This window comes from Tyto alba, unplaced genomic scaffold, assembly GCF_018691265.1.
Source record: "Tyto alba isolate M040663 unplaced genomic scaffold, T.alba_DEE_v4.0 Super-Scaffold_39, whole genome shotgun sequence".
NCBI classification, from domain to species: Eukaryota; Metazoa; Chordata; class Aves; order Strigiformes; family Tytonidae; genus Tyto; species Tyto alba.
In genome coordinates, this window is record NW_024881314.1 from 8,978,402 (window position 1) to 9,003,751 (window position 25,350).

Sequence of the window (25,350 nt, forward strand, 5' to 3'; positions counted from 1 at the left end):
CACAAATCTGAAACGCTCTGCCAGTTTCCTGGCTTCTCAGCATCTCTGCTGGAGTCGCCTGTTATTTATCTGCCTGAGGTCTAAGGAGATATGCAGTAGGTTTTACCGAGGCAATGGCCCAGGTCCTGTTCCCTCCTACCACCAACACCCTGAGCTTTTCCTTACTCTGGCCACTGATGCAAGTTTCTCTCCTGGCCCCAGGTGGCTTCATCTGTCCCCAGCTGCAGGAAAGTCAGGGAGGGAGGAGAATTGGAGGCAGGAGGTCTCCTGGCTCTCTCCTGCTTTGGTTTTGGGCAGTGTGGGTGGTTCAGCCCCTTTGAAGGGAGGCAAACAGTGCCTGGGAAGGGGAGGCTCTGCCAGCTCACCCGTCTGTGCCCGGCAGAGAGGTGCTGGGGACTGCACTGGCCCGGCCGTGACCGGGCGCTGGGCTGGCACCGGGCTTTGCTCCCCTGCCCAGCGCGGTGATGCTGCTCAGCAGCGGGGTCTGGGCTGGAGCAAATGCAGCTGTGCTTGATAGTGCCGAGGAAAGGGGTGGTCGGGGTGTAGCTGCCAGGGAAATCTGGGTTTAAGTGTTGGGAGCATCACCAAAGCAGCAGTTTCTCTCTGCAACCCAAGCGGGGGTTAAGTGAAAAATGAAATTTCTCTCTATCTCTTTCCTTGTGCTTTCTCATCTCTGTCAACGGAACTGAAGATGGGGGAGGATTTTTTTTTCTATATTTAGCTTTGGAGAAATTGCTATAACTAATCGGCTTTAGGATACTGGGCTCTCTTCTATTTTATCTTTTTCTGTCGCTAAGACCTTGTCATGTGGCTGTGGACTGCGGCTTGCTGGCTTTCTCTGTTTGCTGGACTCAGTTTTTTTCATGGAGTCGATTAATAACCCGTAAAAATAACACCTCCAGCTGTTCCACTTGCAGCTGCTGGGCTGGAGTCTAATTACCAGGCCTTGGATCCCAAATCCTGCTTTGCATGTAAAAGTGCCAGTGAATAAGAACAGGCAGAGGAGATAGCAATGCAAAATGGGAATGTGGTTTGGGGTGCTATTTTCAGCCTTTTCAAGCCAAATGTAAAAAGACCCTTAGGCTGCTTGTGTCCTGCTGAATCTGATCATATGCACAATATTGTTCCCATGGCACAGCTCAGCAGCCAGGGTGGGTTGGGGTTTATTTTTGGCAGTTAGCTTGCCTACATTTAAAGCCTTCTCCTGGGTTAGTTTGAGCAGTGCTGTGTTGATGTGGCTTCCATCCATGTACTAATGGGTTTTTCGCAAACACCTGTAGTTCTCTGTGTGTTGCTGAATGTGCCTGTTGCTGGATGTTGCCACGGCAGTGGTGGGGAGGGAAGGCACACAGCTCCTCAGCCGGCGTGGAGCTTGCATCTCACAGAGTGGTGGTAAAGGGGTGCCTAGCACCCCTCAGAAAGTCCTCTCCTACCAACTGAGAGACTAAATTAATTTAGCTGGAGCGCTGGTGGCTACACAATGATCTCCCTCCCACATCATCCTTGTCTATCTTGCACCCTCTTCTGCTTCCCGAGCTGGATGTGATGTCAGCTTTGGGTGAACCAGATTTGTCCTCTGCTTCTCTGGAGCCTGGGGGTCTTGCCTCTGCTCGGCTGGTGCTGCTGCAGCTCCCACCGCTGCCATGTTCATCTGACCTCTTGCTACCTCCTGGCTGCTCAGGAGCCCTCTCCTTTCTTCCTCCCCCTGGAAGTGGTGCAGCAAAGGCCCAGGTGCACACAGGGATGGGGCATTACGGAAGCACTGAGCTTGTTTCCAGTCTCTGACCAGGGAGTTGTACTGGGGCATATTGGTTCTTTTCATCATTGGGCTCTTGTGTAATTCAGACTCCGGCTGGTTATGACCAAGAGCAAATCCAACAGAACAGCTGTTCATTAGCTAATTTGAAATACTTAGTGGTCACACATTAGTCTGTAGCTACCAGCTTGAAACCAAGACTGCAAATAGGCTTCCTGTGCTAAAGATCATCCCCTTCATTAACCAAGTTATTTTGAGACTGCTATTTGGAAGCTGCTCCCCCCCCCCCCCCCCAAAAAAAAAAACCTCCTACACATCCCACTTGCACAGGTGTTGTAGAGCCAGTGGTTGACTCAAAAGGCAACTTCACCTCTTCCTTCTCTTCTCAGGCTCCCCCTGCCCCATGCTGACAGCTACAAGAGCCAGGAGGTGTTAAATATATCATCTCTCATCCATAGAGATAGAGCCAAACTCTCGGTGGGTATCCCTTCAGTGGAGCTCTGCTACCAGTTCACTTATCCAGAGATAGAGGATGCTATCAATCTCTGTTCAGTCTCGCCCAGCAAAGAGATTGCAAATGTGGCTTTCCATCCTGTGGTACATTAGCCAAATTAATTCCAGGGCAGAGAGTCAGCCAGTGGTGCTTGAGGCCGAGACAGATTAATGCTGCAGCCATGTCAAAATCAGCAGAGCTGCGGCTTGCAGCGTGCCAGCTCCCTGGGTGCAGCCAGCCCTCTGCTCAGCAATGCCCTCCGTCTCACACTTTTCAGGGGCATTGAATTCGCTGGAATCAGCGACACAGACCATTCAATTGGAAGGAACATCTGTCTCTAAATTGCACTCCCCATTCAGGCTGCCTCTGCCGCAAGTGGGTGACATTTTTTATGCATCTTGCTTGGTTTCTTTAATCTCCCAAACACAGGCACGCCTGTGGAGCACAGGAAGGTTCCTCCCCCGTGACAAGGAAAAAGAAATTAGCAAGCAGATCGAGCGTGTATAGCAAATAATGAGATTGCCTTGGATACAGGACCGGAATTCATACAAAGAATTCTGCTGATCGGAGAAGATAAGCACCATTTCTAGGGCCTGCAAATAGCATCATAAGACTTAAGTTTCTCAAGTGTTTTCTAAGAGATCCTTGGATGAAGGCTGCCAGCACAGGCTTGATCCACAGATAGTGTGATTTAAAAAAATAAACCCTGAAATGGCTATACTGGTAGTTATTTTGGTGTCCAAGTACCTCATAATGATATGCCTCGTTTTCCTTCAGGCACGGGAATAAGCTATACAGGCACACACACTGTTACGCTGGCAGAGCAGCAGCCACAGAGGCGGCTTGTCCCGACGGAGCTCCAGTGAAAGGGTCCAGTGTTCGCCCACAGGGTGCGAACCCAGTACTGGTAGAGTCAGTGCGTACTTTGAAAGGAGCTGGATTTGTAGAATACTTTTAATAATAAGTAATTCTTTCCTATGACTCCTCTGGTATTAAAAAAAAAAAAAAGAAGAACATTTTACAGGCAAACAGGGACAAAGTCTGTACCTAGTGAGTGACCTTGATTCAATGCTTGTTGAAGTAGATGAGACTATTTGTACTGTCAAAGGGATAGTAAACAGCCTTTGTTTATATTTTTATAGGAAATTTACTCATCCTTCAATTTGCTATGCCTCCTGGCTGAGACTGATATTTTTCTAAGGACTGAAAGGTGTTATTAATGAACTGATCAGATCCAGGCAGTCCTTTAACTCTTTTAAAGAGATGAGTGGTAACAGGCTGTTCACAGTGAGGCAGCTACCAGGCGGCTCCCAGGCAGGGGCACAGGGGCACAAGGGGTGTTTCCAAAGGCAATTAGAAAAGTTGGGCACTTCCAACAGCCCAGCAAACCCTTCCTTGCTTGCAACACCAGCTCCCTGTATTATGAGCATGACATCTTTAGGAACAATAAAATACCCCAGCAAATAAGTTATCATCCCAGTGTTTTTCCCTTTATACTGGAAAAAAGGTCATGGGGGTAAGTTCCCTTTGACATTTTGCCCTCCCTGTGCCACCTCCCGATGTCTGAGGAATTAAAATAATCCTGCGGGAGCCCCAAAGGGTGTCTCTCCCTCCTCATGCTCCCCCAAGAAGACTGTGGTATCGACCTTTTGGATGTTACGAATATCCAACACAGGTATTGCAATGAGTGTTGGATTTTATGCTTTATCCAGAATATACACTCCACTAGCTCCTCACACTTTAATTATTTCTGTACTAGCAGCCCCCCCCTGCACCACCTGCTCACTTTTGCTTTAGCACTGTGCTGCTTGTGAGAGGTGACACCGAGTTCACTGCAGGAAGCCTCATATGGTTACTGGCTTTGCAATGAGAGGACGTGGATAAGGGCTGGGATGCTTTCCACATGCTAATCCCACGTATTTTATGAATCAGGACTTAGTTCTATTTGCTAAAGTTTATCTGTGTAACCTTTGCTGTGCCAATGGTGCCTGTGCTCTGATGTTGGCTGCTGGAGTCCAAGCGCTGGCAGCTGGTGTCTCTGGCCAGCTCCCAGCCTGAAATTCAATTTTCCTATCACTCACTTGAGAAGGAAAAAACATGTTTCTGACTATTTGTAGCATCAAAACATACAGGGCTCCAGTCTACAAGGTCATTTAGAGCATTTCTACACCATGACACATGGGTAAATTCAGATAAATCAAACAATGGTATAAAGTTAATACACCTTCACTTATACTGCACTAAACTACAGTAAACTCAGGCTGATTTAATCCTGAACAAAAAACCCAGCACAAGAGTTTAATGCCTTCTCGGTTTCATACATTAACATCACCTCTCTGGTCACAGGTCGGTCTGGAGATACTTTACCTTGTTCCCAATCTTGCCAATGGTGGAAAACTACCGCTGAGCTGAAAGGCTGCAGTGTCTGGGAATAAGGGGATCACCCTGGAAGTGGAGAGCTCTGGCCTGCTTTCTTGTACTGACTTACTGCATGAGTTTTCCTATGACATTTTGTGAGCCTCAATATTTATATCTGCATATTGGGATTATTAGTATCTTCCCTGCCATTACAAAGGGTCTTAAGATCTCCAGAGATATGTGGAGAAATGTCTCCTCCTGTGTACTGTTTCCCCAGTACAGGCTATACAGGGAGCTTACAGAAATATGTACAGCTGTTACAGATGTGCACATTCAGGTCTGTGTCTGGAGGACTGAACTTGGGTGTCAGAGTTACTTGTTTTAAAAGAGTGAAGGAACTCACACCACCTCATACCCAGCACCGCCAGATACTGGCTTCCTAGACTGACAAGGGAAAGAAAAAATTGTGACACGTAGCTAAGTACCTATAATGCATTTAATAAGAACTCTGTGTAAACCAGAATCGCATGTCCCCAGGGCACAACTCTGTCCCATTAGCTGTTTGTCAGTCATCATGCTCATTTTATTTGGAAATTTTATCATTTGGGACCTTTTTAATGGTTTTAAAAGTTTAGGAAGCAAGCATTTATTTCAATGTAGCCAGTGGTATATAAAAAATTCCACCAACTCAGATGGGATTGATTTATTAGGGAACAGCTCTTGAAGAACTTCAGTATATCTGAACTCAAAACCTCATCCCTCTTTCATATACTTTCAGTAAACGTACAGCTTAGCAGGAAGACCTTGAATAAATGGGTGTTCTCTCTTGTTGAGAACTCCTAACAGCCTCCTCTCTTTAGTACAAAAGCTGCAAAGATGAGACCTGCTGGACAGTAAGAAGCCAAGACCACTTCACTTTTATTCACTCTCTGGGATGCAAACAAAAGAAACCAGAACAAGTCCCTGCCTGCTGGAATTCCAGGGGCTTGCAACTGAATTACAGCAAGGCCCAGAGGCGTTATGAATCTTTTCTTGTATATACCAGCCCTGCGCTGCTCCCAGGCAATTGTACTTTAAGGTAGTTATTATTAATAATAAAGGATTTACTACCAATAGTTCTCATTAATTTCCATGGCAGTATTGCCTGAAACAAGACAAAGGACTGCGTTTAGAGTTGTATAACCGAAGGTCGTAAACCGGAGGAATGCAAACCAGGAAATGTGTTCAGATGGTGGGGAGTGACCGACCTTGCATAACCTCCCTAAGGCCCAACCTCCCTTCATATCTAGCAAGCTGGATTCCTAATTTTCTGAAAATATTGAATGATTTGCATTTTCAGCCTGTGTCCTCTGGGCATCAGTCTTCGACATGCCTCACAGCTTTCCTTAAACATTTCACCCACCCATTTATTCATTTATATCCATCTAACCATGCACTTCTGGAGCTTCTGTAACAGAAGATGTAATAGGAATATAAACAAAAATAGAAAAATTTTCAACCTGTTACTTTCTTCTTTTGTGTCTATCTTGTTATTGTTTCTGAGGAAAACAGGCAAGATGTCACTACCATCACTGATTTAAACATTAAATTATGGACTTTCATTTTAATGCTTTCACTCTATCAATAAACTCCAAATACCTTTAAATGTCCAAAGTTTTGGGGGTCATATGGCCAAATGGTTAAGTAGAATAGTGGCATTCAGTAAGAATTAAAACAATTCCCAGAATCTAAAGAGAGAAATGTTATGAACAAAGAGGAATCTGAGTGGGCGTAAATTCCTCGCCCTGCTATGCTGGTAGGATTGTATCTCAGGCTTTCAGAGCAGGAAAAGGATGTTACAGGCATAATAGCAAGGAATATCAATCAGATAACTCAATCTAATTACAGCTACTAGATTAACTAGTTAACTTCAGTTACATGAAGGCAACTGGCCAAGTGCCACAACGGAAACTAGATCCAGAGAAACAATTTCTCAACAGATTAAACAGCTTCTTGTAATAACTAGTTTCAGATCAAACAGACTATTCTTGACTAGCTTTAAAAGACACATGGTTTGTGTAAGAAAGAGCTCTAGCTGAATCACTCATTAACAGTAACCACAAATTCAGCCTTCCTAGTGAAAGAATTGCATCAAAAGGACAGGATAATGACTCTGTTTTAGTAGGAAGATTTATTTTTGGAGAGAGTAAGCCAGTAATAAAACATGTTCTGGGTAAACAAATTGCCTTAATAGAAGGGCAATTGAAGGGAACAGAGGCATGGGCCCCTTATTTTCTAGTTCTTATTTTAACACAGTTTGTGATACACTGGTACTGTACAAAACTAATTGTATTCCTTGCTTTTAGCTCATCATGGTTAAACCATGCTAGACACGGTCTAAGACAGAACTCCTTCAGACATCCCAAACTGCAAAGCACCCCAGGCCTGCTGAGTGCTGGCTAAGGACAGACAGATGAGAGGCAGAAAGATGCTCAAGCAGTGACCTGGGACAGGTTCAGCACCTCCTCAGGTGATTAGACTAATTGGGGCAACTGCTTGCTACTAATGAAATGATACAGTACTTGTCTCAGGAGATACCATCTGTGATGCCAGGCTGCAGTTCCTCTCCCTTTCAACAGAGGAGCACTATGCCCCAGCCAGGTCTTCGGAAGTTTCTCTCCTGTTCCTCCTTCCCACAGCCTGGCACCACAACTCCAGAGCGCCCAGTGACACCACCACGCCCGCCCCGTGCTGCGGCCGTTACTCTGGGCCCTCACACCCCTCCACCAGGCTCGGTGTCCAGCCTGGGTGCTTCAGACCTAACCTCGCCCCCTGCTTCTGATTTACCCAGCAGCCACTCAGAGCCCCTGAGGAGCTACAGGCTGGCCCACGGGCCCCGGTAGAGCGTTATATGCCAAACCCCAGCGCTGAGGGGAGGCGCCCACAGAAAAGCGCCACATCCCGCACGCCGAGCCCTCAGGGGCTGCCCGTGGCCGTGAGGTAAACCCCCGCGCCGCACACTGCGCATGCGCCACCCCCACCCCCCCCCCCGGAGGCGCCGATCAGCTCCAGCGCGCAGGCGCACGGGGTCGGACGAGGGGGGACGGAGGGGGAGGAGGCGCCCGTAGCCCACCCTCCCGCCTCCCCCGCGGCGGCGCCCGCGCATGCGCAGCCGCTGGCCGGGAGCCAAGCCCCGCCCTCGCCCCGTCACCGGTAACGCCGGGCCGTGGCGGGCGCGGCCCCTCCCCCGGCGGCCCCGGCGGCCCCGCCGCCCCGCGCCGGCATGAGGCCAGAGCCGGGCCGGCCGTCGTGACGGGAGGCGGTAAGGCTCGCCGTGCCGGTTCTTCCTCCCCGCTCTTCCTTCCCCTTTCCCTGCCTCCGCTGCTCCTCGTTTCTTCTCCCCCGCTCCCCTCAGCCCGCCGTCGCTGTCCCCCGCGGCGAGTTTCCCGCCGGCTCCTCTCAGCGTTAGCGGCTGCGGGCTGGGCCCCCGCGGAGCGGGCGGCGCTCCCGGTGTGGCGGGGGGTAACGGCCCTGGGGAGCCGTGCCCCGTCCTCCTTCCTCCCCGCCGGGCTCCCCGCGGCCGGCCGCCCTGCCCGGCTCCCCCCGGTCACAGGTGTCCGCCGCGGCCCGGCCCGGCGGGGCGAAGGCATCGCTGTCCTGCCCAGCGGTGAAAAGAAACGTTGAGTGTCTTTGTTGTATAACTCTTTTTGTCTGAGGATTAGAGAGGGTTTGCGGCTTTTTTTTTTTTTTTTTTTTTTTGCTGATTCAGGTGTTTTCGTTTTTTTTAAAAAAAATGCAGGGTAGTCATGGGTAAATTCCTCTCGACTAGGATGTCGGGTGAACTTTCTTGTGACTTTTAAATTTATTGTTGGCTGCTGCTGGTGTCTGACAAAGCGCCGTGCCCGTCTGCTGTACTCCGTAGCTGGAGTTGGTAACGCTTTCCAGAAGCACTGTAGATAACGTGAGAACACATTTACAAAAATAGAAGTAGAACTAACTTATTGTAATAAAACCGTTTCTTGCTAAAATGAGTCTGGCTAGCAGCCCATGGTTTCATCTGCAAGGACTACTGCCAGTATTTTTCAATAAATGTAATTGCATTCAAGAGAGTTCGGGTCAAGCACTTTGCTGTGGAAAGCAGACAGAAAGCCATTGGTACAATGTCTGTTTCCCTAGTGAATTCTTCCTGGCTGTATATTGGGATGTTTGTAGTTCCTTTAAGTTTTTCTCCCTGGCTATCTCTTAGGTTTCTCAAAATTTTTAATCTGATTTGGAAACAATGAAGAAAATTCTTTATATCAGTGTGCTGTAGTGATCATTTTTTTTTTTCTTCCTTTCTGGAAGCAAGGGGGTTTAACACTTGGTATATTTTTTAACCACCTTTTTTGTGTTTTGTGTTTCTTTTTTTTTTTTTAAAAAAAAACCACTTCCAATTCAGAGTGACCTATAAGCAAGGCAGCCCACTTACCATGCGGGGGAACTGGGTGATGCTTTCCTGCCTTTAGCTGGTATGTGTCAGTGTTTGGTTCTCAGCAGCAGCACAGGAAGTCTCACCATCCTGATGAAGAGTCATAAGTGTGTTGAAGATTTGTTACTAAAAGCGGACTGAAAATGTGCTAATTTTCTGTCATCTTCGGAAGAAATGATAAGTCATTTCTGACAAAAATATACATAGCTCTTCAGGACCCCATTGTATTTTCTGGGAAAAAAAAAAGTCATCAAGGAATTTTGAAGGATTTCCTGTGGAACTGCTACCATGGTGTCACACACAGAATAATTGTAAGAGAAGGTTGAAAATGGCTTCCTACATTTGACAGATGGTTTTAAAAATTTCTTTTTCAGGTTTGAGTTGATCTTACTAACTGCAGCTATGGTGCAGAAGTATCAATCCCCCGTACGGGTGTATAAACACCCTTTTGAGTTAATTATGGCTGTAAGTATTAATTTTTGCTGTAATTTTCTTCCTTGACAGTTCTTTCTTATTGCTAAGTACTTACTGCGCTCCATTTGATAGGTGCTGCAGAACATTAACATTTGAAATGATATACAAAATAAGAGATGTATGTGTTTTGATTGTTTCTTCTCTATCTAGAGTATTTTTTTTATATTTTGTGTTCTCTTTTTCTTCTAAAGTTTAGATTTATTCATAGATTTATTTTCAAGTTAGAGCAAAAGGAGGCTTGAAGCATACTTCCCAGTTGATTACTGGGGACAATCTATTCTAGCATGGGAAAAACTGTCAAGTACGTTGATTAAGATTGTTGTGGTTGTGTCTTCATCACTATAGAGTTTACAGGACTAGAGAGCACAGAAAAAGCCATGAGAGCAAGGATAAGCCTGAATGAAAGAGGAGAAAGCATTCTGAGTATTGGTAATGCTTTAGGGGGAGGAAAGAAAAAGATTTCTAGGGAGGCCAGAGAGATGAACAAAGCCTCTTGGGTGCATGATTGCTAATTTGTGTGCTGATGTTACAAATAGTAACAAAAAAAAAAAAAAATCCTGATTAAGTTCCCTCTTCTTTCTCTCTTTCCCCCTCTGCCTCTCTTTTTTTCTTTTAGAAAACAGAAAGGAAGTAGGTATTTGACATTTTTAAGTATATTCAGCCAAAACCACAGCTGTGTGGCTTTCATGAGTTACAAAGAGCAGTCGAGGAGAGCAGTTAGGTCAGCTTCTACCTGATAAAACCAGTTAAAAATAAATAATAATCTAAATAGTAATTATTTTGTTTCACTTGCTGAAAATACTATGTTTAATGGCTTCAGAGGAGAATTTTAATTGTGCTCATAGTGTAAATATTTATATAGATCACATGGTTTGGAGTGCAGTGTTCCTTACAGAACAGTTCCTTTGCAGTCACAGGGCAAAAAAGGATTAGATCACTCCACACAAAATACTTCAGTTTCTTTTTATCTTATTCCTAAAGCTGTCTCCAGTATTACACATGCAGATCTTGCTCTTGCAAACACTTCAAGTCAGAGTGATCATTTTCATGAGTGGTGAGAAATCTGACTGTGATTTATTTAAGGTCTTTTAGGACCTTACTGTACTCTGATGGCTAGGCTTCAGATGGTTTCTAATTTACATTTGATTGTGTGAGTAACTTTAGCCTTCAGTGAAGTATACTGTTTTTTGTTCTTACATCAGTCAACTAAAATGAGTTTCTTGGACAAAACTCTCTGGCTGTTTGCTGAACTAATGAGTCTTTAACTTGCTGTTGAATTGAGGGCAGCAATTCTTTTAAGTTATTTCTTCAGGGATATTTTGAGTCAAATGCTGACATCAGGGTTTTTCACAATGCTTTATTGGGTGTAATTAGAAACACTTCTGACTATTAATATGAACTTTGAGTTCTTCTGTATCTTGGGGACAGTATTTGAAGAATAATCTGCAGCAAATATTCTTTTCTTACATGAAAATTTTTCTCCTTTGGAAAGAAAGAGACCTATACTACATATGCAACTAGGATAAAACAATAGTTGAAAAATTAAAACAGTGAACTAAGAGGAGAAGAATGTTTATAAAAAGAAACTGCTGAGCAGAATGCTTACTGAGACTAGAAGTTTAGATTAGTGATAATAGGTATGATTTATTTCATCTATGTCAGGGCAGCGAGTTATCACTTGAACTTGTTCAGAATGTGATCACTGGATTAACATCCTCCTGCCATATCGCTTCTGTTGCTGGCTTTTAAAACTTGTAAGTTTCCTGGTGGGGATCTATCAAAACTGTTCATGCATTTTCAGAATTATGTAGAGGAGTGCCTCCATGAGCCAAATTCTTTAAAGAATATAAACAGTAAATAATAGTTTGCTTTTTGTTACTGTTTTCCCTTGGTTGGAATAGTGATTGTGTAAGTTGATGAAGGATTTCTGAAAGGAAATTTGTATCCGATTTTGTGCTCACTATACTGGAAGTACCGTGTTGCATATTCTGAACAAAAATGTGCTATAATGCTATTTTAATAGCGCCAGCAGCTCTTCTGAAAGGAGAAACACATCCTGATATATACCAAGGTTGAATTTAAAGCACCCAACAAATTACTTTAACAATGTGTTTTGTTTGTTTTGGGGTTTTTTTGGTGTTTGTTTGGGTTTTTTGTTTTTTTTTTTGCTGTCCCTCTTTATTTGCACCCAACCTTTGAGAGAATGTGACCTCAAATAGAACTTTATACCCACTGAGATGCTCAGCTGTCAGTAAAAAGCCTCTCGAAGAAATCTTTGGTCAATGTGGCAGTGGTGTTCTTTGTGCCGAGTTGTCTAAAAAATCACTGTTTCTAGCCTGGGTCTTGTTGTGTGGGATCTCATCTTTCTCTTAAGGTGCTGAGTACTTTTAAAAAATTTATTTGGAAAATCATTCTCCCTTCCCTGAGAGTTTCAAGGAACTGAAGAGGTAATTAATTCTGTAGAGTAGTAATGAAGATCACCGGTGTCAGTGAAGCTCATGTGGACTGTAAAGATTTCCTGGATGGTACATGTTCCAATTACAAATTGGAACTCATTAAGTCAAACTGATATTTAGCTTTCAGATAGAGAAATCATCATAAAATTCTTCTTTTCTACAAGCAACCAAGTGAATGCCACTTGCAGAATGGGTCATTTACACTACAAACTTCCTATTTGCCCACTTTTCCTCTCCTGGGTTTCAAAGAGGTACTTGAGGGAGAATAAAGTACAATCAGCATTCCATTCATGCTGCTCTAGTGTGTTTTGAGAGAACTTTGTTCTCACTGTGAAGAGTGAGTGCAGCTATATTGAGACAAAAAACTGAATTGAATTCCACTTTGATCTAAACCAAGATTGACAAGAGAAGTGTTTTAATATGATATGAATTATGATATAAAGACTTTTAAAATAGACACAGTGAAAATTCTTTTTCTAAGTTGAATTGGTGTTGAAAATAAGTTTCTCTTATGTTATTCCACTAAAAGAATCATCTGTTAAACCTTAATGTATCTCTGTGACAAAATGTATTTGAAGGCACAATCCATTATCTCTCAAGTATGCAAGAGAGTTGATACACTGTTGTTGGTAGAGGCTTGGGTGATCCATTGCTGCATGCTTCCTGCCTTCCATTATCATTAAAGGCAAGCTACCTAGACTCCCATGCAAGCTACTTACCTTGAAGATTTCCTTCTACTGGTGAATTGTCTGCTTCCAGATATCTAGGTTGCTTTAAAACCGGTAAGAACTAGACACAAATCTTTTAACGAAACTATCTCCTAAACTTGAAATATTCTAGAATCATGGGCTAGAAATTATCACATTTTAGTCTGACGTGCCTAACACAGGCAATATGGTTTCACCAAATGGTTCCCAATGCTGACATGATGACTTTTGGCTGCTCTGCATCTCTGTTGTAATCAATTTATTGAAAACTCTGTATGTGTATGTATATATATATATATTAAAAAAACATCCAACAACTTGCACAGCTGTTCATTAGACAGAATAGAATCTTGCTTTGTTATTCCTCCTATTAATGTTGAAGCTTATGTAATGCTGGAAGCAGCTGAAATGTGGAAAAATGACTGTTTACTTAGACTCACTTGTCAAGTTACCAAGGTTAAATCTATTGGAGAAAAACTGAGAAGCTGCTTTTCTAAAACTTTTAAAGCTTACAGATTCCATTTTTTTTTTATTAAAGAAGTTTACATGGAAAGTAATGTAGGGACTGCTGAATAAATAGTTCTTAATGTTAAAAGGCAGTTAAGAAGTTGAATCTTTCTTAACACATGAGGCTAAAATTAACTTTGGAGATTCACAGCTCATTTTCAGTCTGGCATGCATTAGATAATTCCCCTTGAGTTTAATTTCCAAAGTAAATTTAAATAATGAATAATCAGTTACTATGGCATTCCAAGAGTGGAATTTGTGCAAATGGAAAATAACTAAGATTTTTGAAAAAGCCACATTGAATTGAACCATTGACCGGGGGGGTTTTTTAGTTTCTAGAAGCTCTGTGAAAAATGTATTGCTCTTCAGCCCTTTTAGAAAATGTCCTATTTACAGCCACAAATTACTTAGTTTCAGAAATAAATATGAATAGCAACATGACTGAACACAGCAGGTGTGCTCTAAGCCTGTCCTGTTACATTTAGTCAAATTAATGTTGATTTTAAGAACTCGTGGCTTTGAAAACTAAGATTTTAAAATCTGTCTGTGACAGGAGACAGACTTTCAGAGGTATTTTGCAGTCTTTTGAATACCTAAAATAATGTTTCCACTTAACAAAGTTTCTGGCATTTGTCAGCTTCCACTGGTGCCAAGCAATGATGAGAAGTCTGTAGGTAAACTAGTCATCAATGTTAGGAGTTTGCAGTTGTGCAAATAATGCATTTAGTTTTGATTTTAAAATCAAAATTGGGATTAATCATTCACTGCCTTCAAGCTGAAAATTATTTCCTTCCAAACTACATATTGTCATCAAAATCCTTTAAAAAAAAAAAAAATGGTCTCATGTTTTTCCTTTGTTCTGGTAGAAAATCTAAAGTACCTAAAGCATGAATCTTTAAGTATAATGTGTAGTGCCCTTTTGATTATATTGAAATTTAATGGTTCAAATTTGCTGGTTTTGGACAACAGGCTGACTGACTTTCTTTGGTTTTATAGATCTGAAAAAGATAGAGTTTAAGGTAAATCTCCTTGAATTAAAGTATCCCTAAATTACAGGAAAGTAATAAGATTGTAGATGGCATAAATACACTTCAATTATAGAGTAGATTAGGAAAAATGTATCTATTTTTTCAGATTGACAAATCAAAGTATAATTCCTTGATCTAGATTGTAATGAGTTTCCTGATCAGACAGTACATCATCTTTTAATTTTAAAGATTATTACTTTAAAATGTCATTTTAAAAAACCAAAACTGTATCAAGTGCCACACCTGCTCATAAATCCCTACAATTTTTATTCCTTCTCGTCTCATTTTCTTTTTCTTGGAAAAAATACTTTCCACACATCATGGGAAGAGGGGCTTGAGAGGCTGATGAGAAGAAAGAAGCTGTTGTCCAAGTGCTTTGGAAAGCAAAGTAGGCTTTAAATGTATAGAGAAGTAATTTATTCCCCTGATGCAATGCACCTTCTTGAGGATTTGTCATAGATACTTGAAGCCTGGGGAAGGGAGCAAATTGAGTGTCTGCCCCTGAAACTGCTCAGTGTTTTTCCTTTCTGTTGTATGACTCCCAGCCTCTCATCTACTTTGTTTCCTGTCTTTGTTGAAAATTCAGGCTTATTTATTGTTGGAAATGAGTTGGTAAAACTGTGGTGGAACAGTGCCTTGTATGGATTTTCTTATTTTATATTAAGTGTTTGCAGTTTAACTGCTGGTTTATATCATTGTTGGTCTCTTGTGTTAGCACACATTGGAAGAACAAATGAATTTTTGGCCACTTGTTTGGAATGAGTTGTGGTTAATAAATGTAAGAGTTAAATTGAGCACTAGGGGAAAATATTGACTTAGCAGCCTGCTTACTGTGCAATTTACCTGTTGTTTCATGGCCTGCTTAGATATTTTCATGGCTAGCTGTTTCCTGTTTTCATGGGCAAACAGGACCTGACTGTAGCTGACAGCTGCAGTTCTCTTGTTCACCAAATGCTTTTAGTGAGGTTTTTTAAACAAGTCTTTTACACTTTAACAGCTAAACCACCACTATTGTCAAACTCTGGAAGGTGTCAATAGAAGAAAAATATGTATCAAAACAGTTTTTGTTGCTTTGTTCTGGAAGTACTCCAAGCTTTTCACCTTTTGCAGGTGTTTTTTTTAGTTGGTCTGAAACTGGTGTGAAGTGCTTCTCTAGGATCTGTTGATCAGCCAAGTGACTTGCCTTTTGAGATTAAAAAAAAGTCTTAAAAACGTGGGAACCTGGCAGAAAGGAAGTGGTTAACACACTCTGCGGAGTCCTAGACACTCATGATATTACAGTTAGATCTGGAAGAGGTGTAACTTCATGTAATTTAACATGTGGTTAGCCATTAAGAAGCGTGTGTAAAAGCCTTCAAAACCCGGTGGGAAAGAGATAGCGTTGGGGGTTTTTTTGCCTTTTTTTTTTTTTGTTAATTTTAAAAACATGTCTAATGAGAAACCAGGAGTTGCTTAGACATCAGAGGCATCGGTGCAGATGTAGAAATGAGGTGTTTCCATATGGTAGGGCCAGTCACCGCACCTCCAGCTTGAGCAGTCAGCGCTTCCTGTTCCTGTGCAGCTCTTGCTGCTGTTCCGCAGCTGCGATGCTCTTGGGAGACAAGCGTGCCATGAGAGGAGGAGGAGGAGAACCCGAGGGGTTGGAGGCAACCCCTGAGGACTTTCCACAAAGCACATTTAGTCAGAGTCCAGATTTTGGAACACAGAACTGAGGGGTATTCATTGTGATTTTCATAACCAAGACTGGGTTTCCTTTGCACTTAGAGTTCAGTATGTTTCTGGAAGGAGGGCAGTGATGTGATTTTACAATTGTTGCATTCTGAATATGGAATGAATGTTCTGAGAATTTGCAAGGAAATCTGTTAATTAACTCAAGTTAGAATTAATTATAGGTTAGTTTTAAATGGTCTATTTTCTTTTCTCCCAAGTGAATTTGTCTTCCAATTTTTCATGTAGTTTAAAATTACTTTGTATATATTCTAAATAAAGCACTAGGTTGGTAAGCTGAATTATTAACGCTTTTTGTCTCATTTTTGTGATGCAGGTCAGGTTAGCAGCTCAGGTAAAATGTTAAGTAAGGCCTATTACAGGTAATTAAATAATTTGGCTTTCTCACAGTCAGTTCTCATGCAGCTGGTTTCAGCTGTAAGCAGTCAGTGGTGTCTGGGTGAGAGTCAGGCCAAGAGCACTCGCAGCACGGTTGGCGACGTGGCTGGGGTGCCGGTGTTGGAAGGACTGGCTGGCATCGGCTGCTCTCCGCTGCAGCACGGGGCAGCGCTGCCAAAACAGTACAAGCAAGCAATGAGCCATCAAAATTTGAGATCAGGTCTCATGGTGTTGGCTTCTCTCTGCGTTGCTTTTGCTCGAGTAATGCTGGTTTTAGCCCAGTCCAGAGGTTTTCAGCTTGTGGTTCATGGGCTCTCTCTTCTAAGGGTCAGAGAAACATTACCAACTATGTGGTTGCTACTTATAGCTAAGCTGGTGTACCAGCTCGCTCTTGTTGCTTTCTTGCAAAGACATGTTCATCAGCAAGTCAGTTTAGGGAGATAGGCTGGTCAAAAGCTGTCTTGGAAAAAAGGAAAATAAGTATGTTGTCAGCCTGATTTCCTCACCAGGCTGGCTTAGGGCTGGGCAGCAGGTGCTCGTCCCCTTGTGCACTGTTAGGGAGCTGGTGGCAGCTGGCTGCGAGAAAGAAAGTGCAAGTCAGCAGGGCATTTGTCAGTACATGTTGCACCGTAGGAGCCCTTGATTCCGTGGGGAAATAATTAGGGATCTGCAGTTTGAAAAATGCCGAAGCCTGTTGCTGTAACAGTAAATGAAGGCACCATCAGAAGCTTGATTCAGCAGTCTTCAAGCCGGGTATCATTTAGCAGTGCAAAGTATTTTCAGATTTCATTTAGCAGCTTGGAGTTGTGGATTCTGTGAGTTGCTTTGGCATAAAGGGGAATCTGTCCGTACCTTAGAAAAATGACAATTAAAAAAAAAAATTAATGATATTTTGTATAATCTAATGGGGAGTTGACTGGTTGTCTTTCTTGTTTTGTATTGATATACGAAACTTCTGATTTGAACATCTTCTGTCTTGGATTCCTCTTGGGTTTTACTTTATGATAGTTAGGTTTGGGGACTATATATCAGTAAATGTGAAAATAAAAATATCACAGGGCTGTTGGAGCCTAACAGCTTTAACTCTGGTGACAGCAGAGGGATTGTGGGAGGGAGCAAAGAGAAGCTACCCTTTTGTATTAAAAATTATTTTTTATTTAAACTGTTTTAATTCTTAATTATATATGTTTAGATTCTCTTAAATTAGCATTTCTAGACTTTGTCGTGGTCAGATTTATGAAGCTAAATATCTAAATCTGTAGGGTTATGTATGTTTTGGATTACTTGTTGGGTAATTACAACAGTTTTCATTCTGACATAATTTATATTCTCAAAACTTGAGGATAGATGCTTTTTAGGGTATATGTAGATCAATCTGTGTAACAATTGAAAATTACACTGCAAACCTCTTATCAGTCAGAGAGGCTGAAATGTTGACTTTCTCTCTTGCCTACTGCTGCTGTAATATTGTATCATATTGGTTTAACAATAATAGATCTCATTTTGTGAAAATTAATGTTTCTCTGTTGATGGTCAGGATGGTGATGTGTCATTTGTGTTTGTTTATGCCACAACAGAAGGGGAACAGTTAGTTTCCTGACGAGAGCACTTCCTTTTTCGAGTGCATTGTGTCTCTTCATTTAGTGTAAAATGCGAATGCCATAGACATTAAGTCCAGTTCAGGAACATCAGCCAGCAGAATCCTTTCCAGAGGACATTTTTCTGGCAATTCCATTCAGTGTGTAAATTATACTACTTAATTTGCAAAACTCTGCTTTGCAATTCATTGGCCTGTGGATAAATTCTTCATTGCTGAATTCATGGCTCTATGAAATTACTTATTTCTATTGAAGTGTTTCATGGTCTGCATGGTGCAGCCACTGATGTTGTAATGAACAGGATTTAAAGCAATTTCACTTGAACTTGTTTGTTCTGTGTTGGCTAAACTGATTCTTGCTTTTGTGTGTCGGCCTTTCTTTGCTGTAAAGGATAAAGAACAAAGAATTTATTGTCTATAATCTATGATTTTAGTTGCTTTTTAGAAAAGAATCAAAGGAGTCTTCACTGTTTAACTGGCTTATCTTTGGAAGCTAGGTGCTATCTTTCTGTTTGTGTTTTATTGGGGAGCAGATTCAAGGGTACAGAAGCTGTACTGCCTTAGTATGCCAGTGATACATCTAGCAGTGGTGTTACCTGGTTATTGATATCTGCATGATGTATTTGGATGTGGGGAAAAGGACTGTATTCTGGCTCTTAATGAGAAGCACAGTACTGAATTGTACCGTAAGGCCTATCTTGCTAGCGTGGTATGTATCAGACAGTGGCCAAGGGCAGTATCTGTCTCTAGGGAAGAGGATAAGAATGAGATAAACATATGGTAACACTCTCTTGGGATACTCTTTCATCCTACAGAGATGTGTCTTGACAGCCCTTCTGGTCCAGAATGTGCCATTGTCTGTAACAGCACTGTATGTGCTTGCTTTCTTGTGCCTGCCCAATTCCTTTCTGGAGCAAAACGAACTCTATCACGACAACCTCCAGCAGGAGTTTGTGCTTCATGACACACTGTCAAGAGATATATCCTTTATCTAGAGGCTGGCTCCTGCTTGCTCAGCTTCACACCACCTGCTCCCTGTGTTGGAAGAGGCAGTAAAACCCTACTCACATTCTTTCTGCTTCTTGCCCTGTTAGATCTGTAAGGTATCTTCCTCAGTTTTTAAATTATTCTTTTCCATGGTGATGAATCTTAGGCTGCTTAGTAGTTTATGATTCCATATGAGGAACCACTGTTCTATACTGTCGATCTTCCACAGTCAATTTCTAGCCTTTTTGAGGATCTTCTGATACACCAGACGTCTATGTAAGGTCAAGATTTTTTTTTTTAAATGTTACATTTAACTTCCTAGCTTAAGGAGGAAATTGTCTGGAGGCCCCAGTCGCTATCATGCTGTATTTTGATGACGTTCCATTGACATTAGTGAATGGTCAAAATTTAATTGATGTACTTAATAAATTTTAATTGGTTTGCTTAATAGAGAACAGCTGCTTTCTACCTGGAAGCTGATATTTTGCTGGTCCAAATGCCAAACCGAGACCTTTATGGTTGAGCCATGCTACTTATATTGAATTATGCCCTTTTGGCAAAGCTTTCTTTAATGTACTGATTATACTCTTGCTAGAGTGAAATCACTCTTGCAGTGCTTAGAGGCCAGTTGCCTCTGGGCCATATGAAAACCTCATGGGTGCCTGTCTGAAGCAATGAAGTCAAACCTGTTTCACTGAACTTTCATGGAGGGGGGGTTGATCTGGATGGAGATCAAGAGACTTTGTTCTTTGTGGTAGTACGAGTCTTTAACCTTCCAGACAATGGTTTAATGAGGAATTCTGAGCCTATACTGTAGCAGTGCTGTAGTCATCTGTTTCTCCCCCACACCTAAATTAGATTTTTTTGTCTACCCAGCAATAATTTTATGTAAAATACCTTAACATATTCCAGGTGTTAAACATGTTTTAACAGACCTGTTTACTGAAAATGTCTGTGATTCTATGACCAAAAAGGTGACAAATACCAATTATAGGACTTGTAAAAGTAAGACTTAAGCATGGAACAGTAGAGCAGTAAGGAATATTTGATTGTTCCAAAAATAGATCCTCAGTGGACACAGAAGGATTACAGTTGAATTTTAAAGTAAAACTGACTGCAGAGGAACCAGACACATGGTTTTGTTAACTGGAAAGGAAAGAGGAAGCCACCAAATTCAGCTTTCAGTGTGACAGTGTCCTGTGCGTGTTTGAGATGCCTGTTTGCAATGCAGAACATAGTTTTCATTGTTCAGCTGCTGCAAGGCAAGTAATAGCTATTTACAAGCAATGGTAAGACAAGCTTAATGGTTTACAGTCATTTTGATATGTGTATCTTAAAAATTTCAAAGAAAGATATGTTCCTGTGTTATGTAAAGGTTCATGTATTGCCGTTGTTGCAGAGAAATAGGAAGTGCTTGAGAATAGCTCACATTCTCCAGTAATCACATGTGTCTTGAAGCATTAAACTTTCACTGGCTTGTTGCCAGCCTTTACTGTGATGCTCTTTTGGAGGTCAGCTTCTTCTCCATAGTACTTTAACCTTGAGGCAAAACAGTCATGTCCTGTGCAATTGGGGTCAGAAGCCAAGTTTCCTATCCTAGAAACTACTGAAGTTGACTCTAATTGCAGGGCACAGCCTGTCAAACAAAGTGTTGTGCTCAGAGCTATGTGGCTTCTGGGCCAGAACTGATTTCCATCTGTCTTGCTTGGAACACAGGCAGAGCAAACACTCATTTTCTCTGTAGTATAGTTTTGCACATGCATTTAATATGAACAAGTTAAAGTGAAATTGCAAGTCAATCTGATACTGCTGTTGTGTCCACCAAGTCAGCTAAAGTCTGTGTATACTGGAGAGCAACTTATAGCAGCAGCATGGCTGTAAAGTCTGTCCTTGATGTTCCACCTTCAACTTAAACCAGAGCAATGTCAGTTGCTTTTTTCCTAACCAGCGATTTGATATTGGTCTCCCAGTCACAAGCCAGCCTAACCTCAGTGATCAGGCTTTCCCAGCATACTCCAAAGGAAAGGAAGACTAAAACTATTTTGTTTACCTTCAGCATGTTTGGGTTTTCTGCCCTTAATCATTTTTTTTTTTTTCTAGAGGAAGGAGTGGTACTTGCCCAACTTCTTCTATTCTAACTTCTCATTTTACAGATTTATGTCTCAAGATTGTGCAGAGGCTACAACTGAAGTCAGCCTCACTCAATCTTTAGTGGAGTGGTACTGTGCCTTGGGCTTTTTCAGGCTGTCTGGACTTCTTGAAGGGAGGAAAAGAAATAATGATCCTCTTGTGAGTATCTGGGAGGCAAGCAGGTGTAACTCACTCTTATGCTGGCTATCCACTTTCTCCTCAGATTCCACCCTGTTCATTCAGTTGTTCTCTGAAGATGGACATTCAGGCTCCTGTACAAGAATTGGCTATTAAAAAGTTCCAGCTGTGCAAATTTAAGCAAACCACAAATGACTTGTATCTGTTTTAAAGAAACCACTGTTCCAATTAAAGTACCGTTGAGGCATGCCTGTGGTTATTAAAGATCATCTTTTACAGATAAAAGATGGATTGTTAGCCCTTGTCTTCAGGTCAGATTCTTCATCCCCAAACTGTTTTGCCTGCTGAATCAATATACCTTTTGCCACCAAAAGTCTGAATAAAGCTGCATTAAATCATTGAAGTTTACATTTCATCTAGAAGTTTACTTCTCTGCACGTAGCAAAGTGGTTCTTAAGTGGTTGAGCTGGTCCCCTTCTAGTTTCAATACACGGATCTGTATGCAACAATCAGGCCACCATTTTGCTGGTGAAGCTTCTGTGTGTTGTAACCACTTTTCCAAAATGAAAATGCCCAGCTATTGAATAGTATCCATGCAGGAAGGGTGCACTGAGGGGGATAAAGTAGTGATCTGTATAGGAAGAGCCTACATGGGTAGCTTGACTGGTCACATCTCTCGGGAGAACAGAGGTTTCTGCGTCTGGCTATTTCTTCCGGGGCAGGAACGCAGAGGCTCTTTGCTCGGTCTGGTAAGTTGGTTGTGTAACTCAACAGTGAATTACCAGTAAAATTCCACTCACCTGGAAGATTGCTTCATAGCCTGTTTTGAATCCCCTGCTTTATTTATAAGGTATAAATGACTTTAATGAATTACTAAAATATTAAAGTAACTTTATTCATCCTTGAAAACACTGGATGCTGAAGCTGAGATTCATTAGCTCTAGAGCCTAGACATTTATGTTCCAATACAGAGGAAGTTTGCTTCAAAGCTTCCTGTCCCCCAGTAACTCCTTGCTCCTGCTACTTGCCTTTTCTTCTATCTCCTACCTTGCTTTTGTTTTGGGGCAGTCTTAAGCAAATACACTATGCATTATTTTTTTTTAGTATAACTCAAATTTGTCAAGCATGCTTTATGAATATATATATATCTCCAAGAGAATACATGATAAAGCTTAGAGTTTTACTGATACTTAACTGTAGCTGCTATCTAAATGGAACATCCTTTCAATATGGTGCCTGTGAAATCCTTTTGACTTCTAGTTTGTATGCAGGTAGAAAAATGAGTGCTTCCTTTGTTGACATATACATCATAGAGGATGTAAACTAAAACTCTGAAATGTGCGTGAACTTTTAAAAATACTATCAGAAAGAGGGATTTTTTTTTTCTGAAATTATTACTGTCTTCTTGAGGTTGGGTTTGATGTCTTCTATAATTTTTAATAGCAGTAGAAGATAATTAGTTCCAAATCCTGTTAATGAAAGTGATACTAATATGCATAATCCTATCTAGTCAATGCATACTTAGGGTGATTTTCTCCAGAACATTCTCTGCAACAGTTACCTAGAAGTGTACTTGTTGCAAACAGTATCCTGTGATTGACAGCTAAGATAATATCCCAAAGCACTGGTGGTTTAGAGTGGTGTTCTGTGCAGTTAAGGAAATTTTGTTTTCAGCAGGACTCTTGATGCTATCCCTGCATGGTGGCATCAAAGGAAAGAAGTTTAAGCATAAGAAAGCCAAACTTCATTTTAAGATGGGTACCAAAGTTTCAGGATGTGGTGCGGCTGCTGCGATGAGATTGCTTGAAGACCTGTCCAGTTTCAGTGACTGCTTTTACAATCGACCTGGATGATATAATGAACAGTATGCTTGCTAAGTTTTCAGGTGGCACTATAGCAAATCTGTGAGTGCATTACACCTCACTGGGACTCAAAGCTATTTTACAAGAACTAGTCTGCAGGGTAGCTATTGGGACAGTTTAAAATGCTAAGCTATGCGTTTGGTCTATATTTGGAATGTACTTAAGCCAGTAGTGATCAATTCAGTAACCATGGAAATGCTGCCTGAACTACAGAGATGAACAGAAATGCCAGTATTTGTGTTAGTGCTATCACATTCACTTGAAAGTGCTTTGTAGCAGTGTTAACATATGAAAGGCCCTGTTGTCAGAAACCCAGGGTGGTGTGTGATGTGTTGTATAAGCAGCACTCTGACTGCAAGCTATTGAGAATACAGGTTCATTTATAATACCATTTCAGTGGTATTTCATTATTTTTGTGATTGGCGGTGTGTATAAACTATTGTTATGCCTGAAATTTAACGTGAAGCTGGTGAAGCTGTTCCTTTTACGCTGCAGAAGACTTCAGAGATTAAATAGGTGTGAAGTAGTCTGGACTGTGTCTACAGAGCTGCATGGAGATAAGCATTGATACTTCCTGATACTGGTAACAGGGCTTTGTTCCTTGTCAAAATCCCCAGGGTCTCTATTCTGAAAGGTTGTTTTGCTTCCCCAGTGCACATCCTGTCCTTGTGTTGGGTGACTGGTAGTAAGTGCTGTTTGGAGTGGTCACCCAGAAGCAAACAAAAAGTTGTCTCTAAATTTTTATGGACTCAGCTAAAGTACCTTATTTGAGCTAAAGCACAAGGATAGCTTCTGTGCTGTTTACTGACTATCTGCATAGAGATTTTTAACTTACTGTATCAAAGCTCTTCGTACAACATTACAAGGTAGCTACTGAATTTGAGTTTAGTGTATATACTGGGTTAATTTGTAATGGTTGTGGACAATGTCCTCATTTCTTTCAAAAAATTTCTTTCTGTTTCAGGAATTTGCAGATTGGATATGAAGGTCAGAAGCTTTCTCACCCTGTTTCTAGGATTTGAGCAGCAAATTGTTGTGCCTGCCCTGCATGTGGTGGGCCTGTAAACCTATTTGGCAGAACAAATAGGTATTGTTTGTTCTGTGGTGGCATCTGCAAGGTTAATTTAACAGGTTTTTATTAGCTCTGTTCATACCACCTAGGAGTAGGGTATATTTGAAATGTGCAAAGCACATAAATTGATACTTACTTTACTTCAGAGTTCTATGGGTATCTAATACAGCCAAATGTAAAAATAGAACAGTCTTCCTCTCCTCATACAAAGTATAGAAGCCTAAGGCTTTATTATAGTTAAGCTAAGGGATGAATTTATACTGGAATGAATCTCTCCTCAGTCTCCCTTCCTCTTTTTATGTGGATGTTTGCAAGGTATAAGTGGGTCATTCATAGCAGTGTAGGGTCTGAAATCTTTTTCAATTAAACCTGATTAAATCAAGAGGACCCCTTTAAATAAGTATGAGCATCAAAAGAAGACAAGGAGGAGTAGGGATTATGCTCTTCTGTACACCTAATGAAAACTTTTCTTCCATGCAGAACTCTTCAGTGGCAGAGGAGATGTCAGTGGCAAGAATTTAATGGCTTTGAGTGCCAGGGAAAGAAATCCTTTGTGCGCATCTGCTTATAGTTGGTTTCACTTCACGCAAGTACTGATTTCCTGGAGAATTTCTCAGGAATTTCATTTCCATTCCACAAAGGAGAGGCAAGCTGAGAAAGCTCAATTTACTGGCTTGACTAGCTTTCAAATGCTTTTGTGGGGACAGGGATAGTGTAAACAGCAAGTCATCTTATGTCATACTCTAACAAGATCAAGTGAAGTCCTGGTGATGTTAATGAAATGGTTTCTGTAGTGACCTTCAGTATTTGTAGGGTCATAGGGGCTTCTTAGAGCATAAGTTGTTTAACACCCGTGGCTGTTCAAAGCACAGGGAACACTGAGACTTGTGTAGGATCTCGTAATGTCTATATGGTCATGACTGATGCAGTGTGTTACTCTGTCTTGAATCGGTTGGGCCCTTGATCTTCTGAATATAAGACATAGACCTGGGCTATAAATTTCAGCACCCCTTAAGTGCAATGTCATAAATACAGCATAATAAGAATCTGAATATCATGCTGCAGTAAGTTCTTGAACCACTGACAATTTTTCTTCCCAGATTTCTACCTGAAAGCTCTGTTCACCCCACTGGAGAACATCCGAGATTGTTTTTCAAACTTTCTTCTTTCACTGAGAAATTAATTAGCCTTCAATTAGAATTCATGAACAGAATCTTTGTAGAATAGATACT

General features: G+C 41.5%; 1 protein-coding gene across 1 annotated transcript in view; it reads left to right on the forward strand.

Annotated features, from left to right (window-relative positions):
* The first annotated feature begins 7,800 nt into the window (after positions 1-7,800).
* SEC14L1 (SEC14 like lipid binding 1) overlaps positions 7,801-25,350 on the forward strand; it is a 43,198-nt gene continuing 25,648 nt past the window's right edge. Inside the window, exons 1-2 of the mRNA XM_033002444.2 lie at positions 7,801-7,908; positions 9,429-9,519. Of these exons, the coding sequence (XP_032858335.1) occupies positions 9,457-9,519 (63 nt within the window). The 5' untranslated portion in view covers positions 7,801-7,908; positions 9,429-9,456. The remainder of the gene's footprint in view (positions 7,909-9,428; positions 9,520-25,350) is intronic.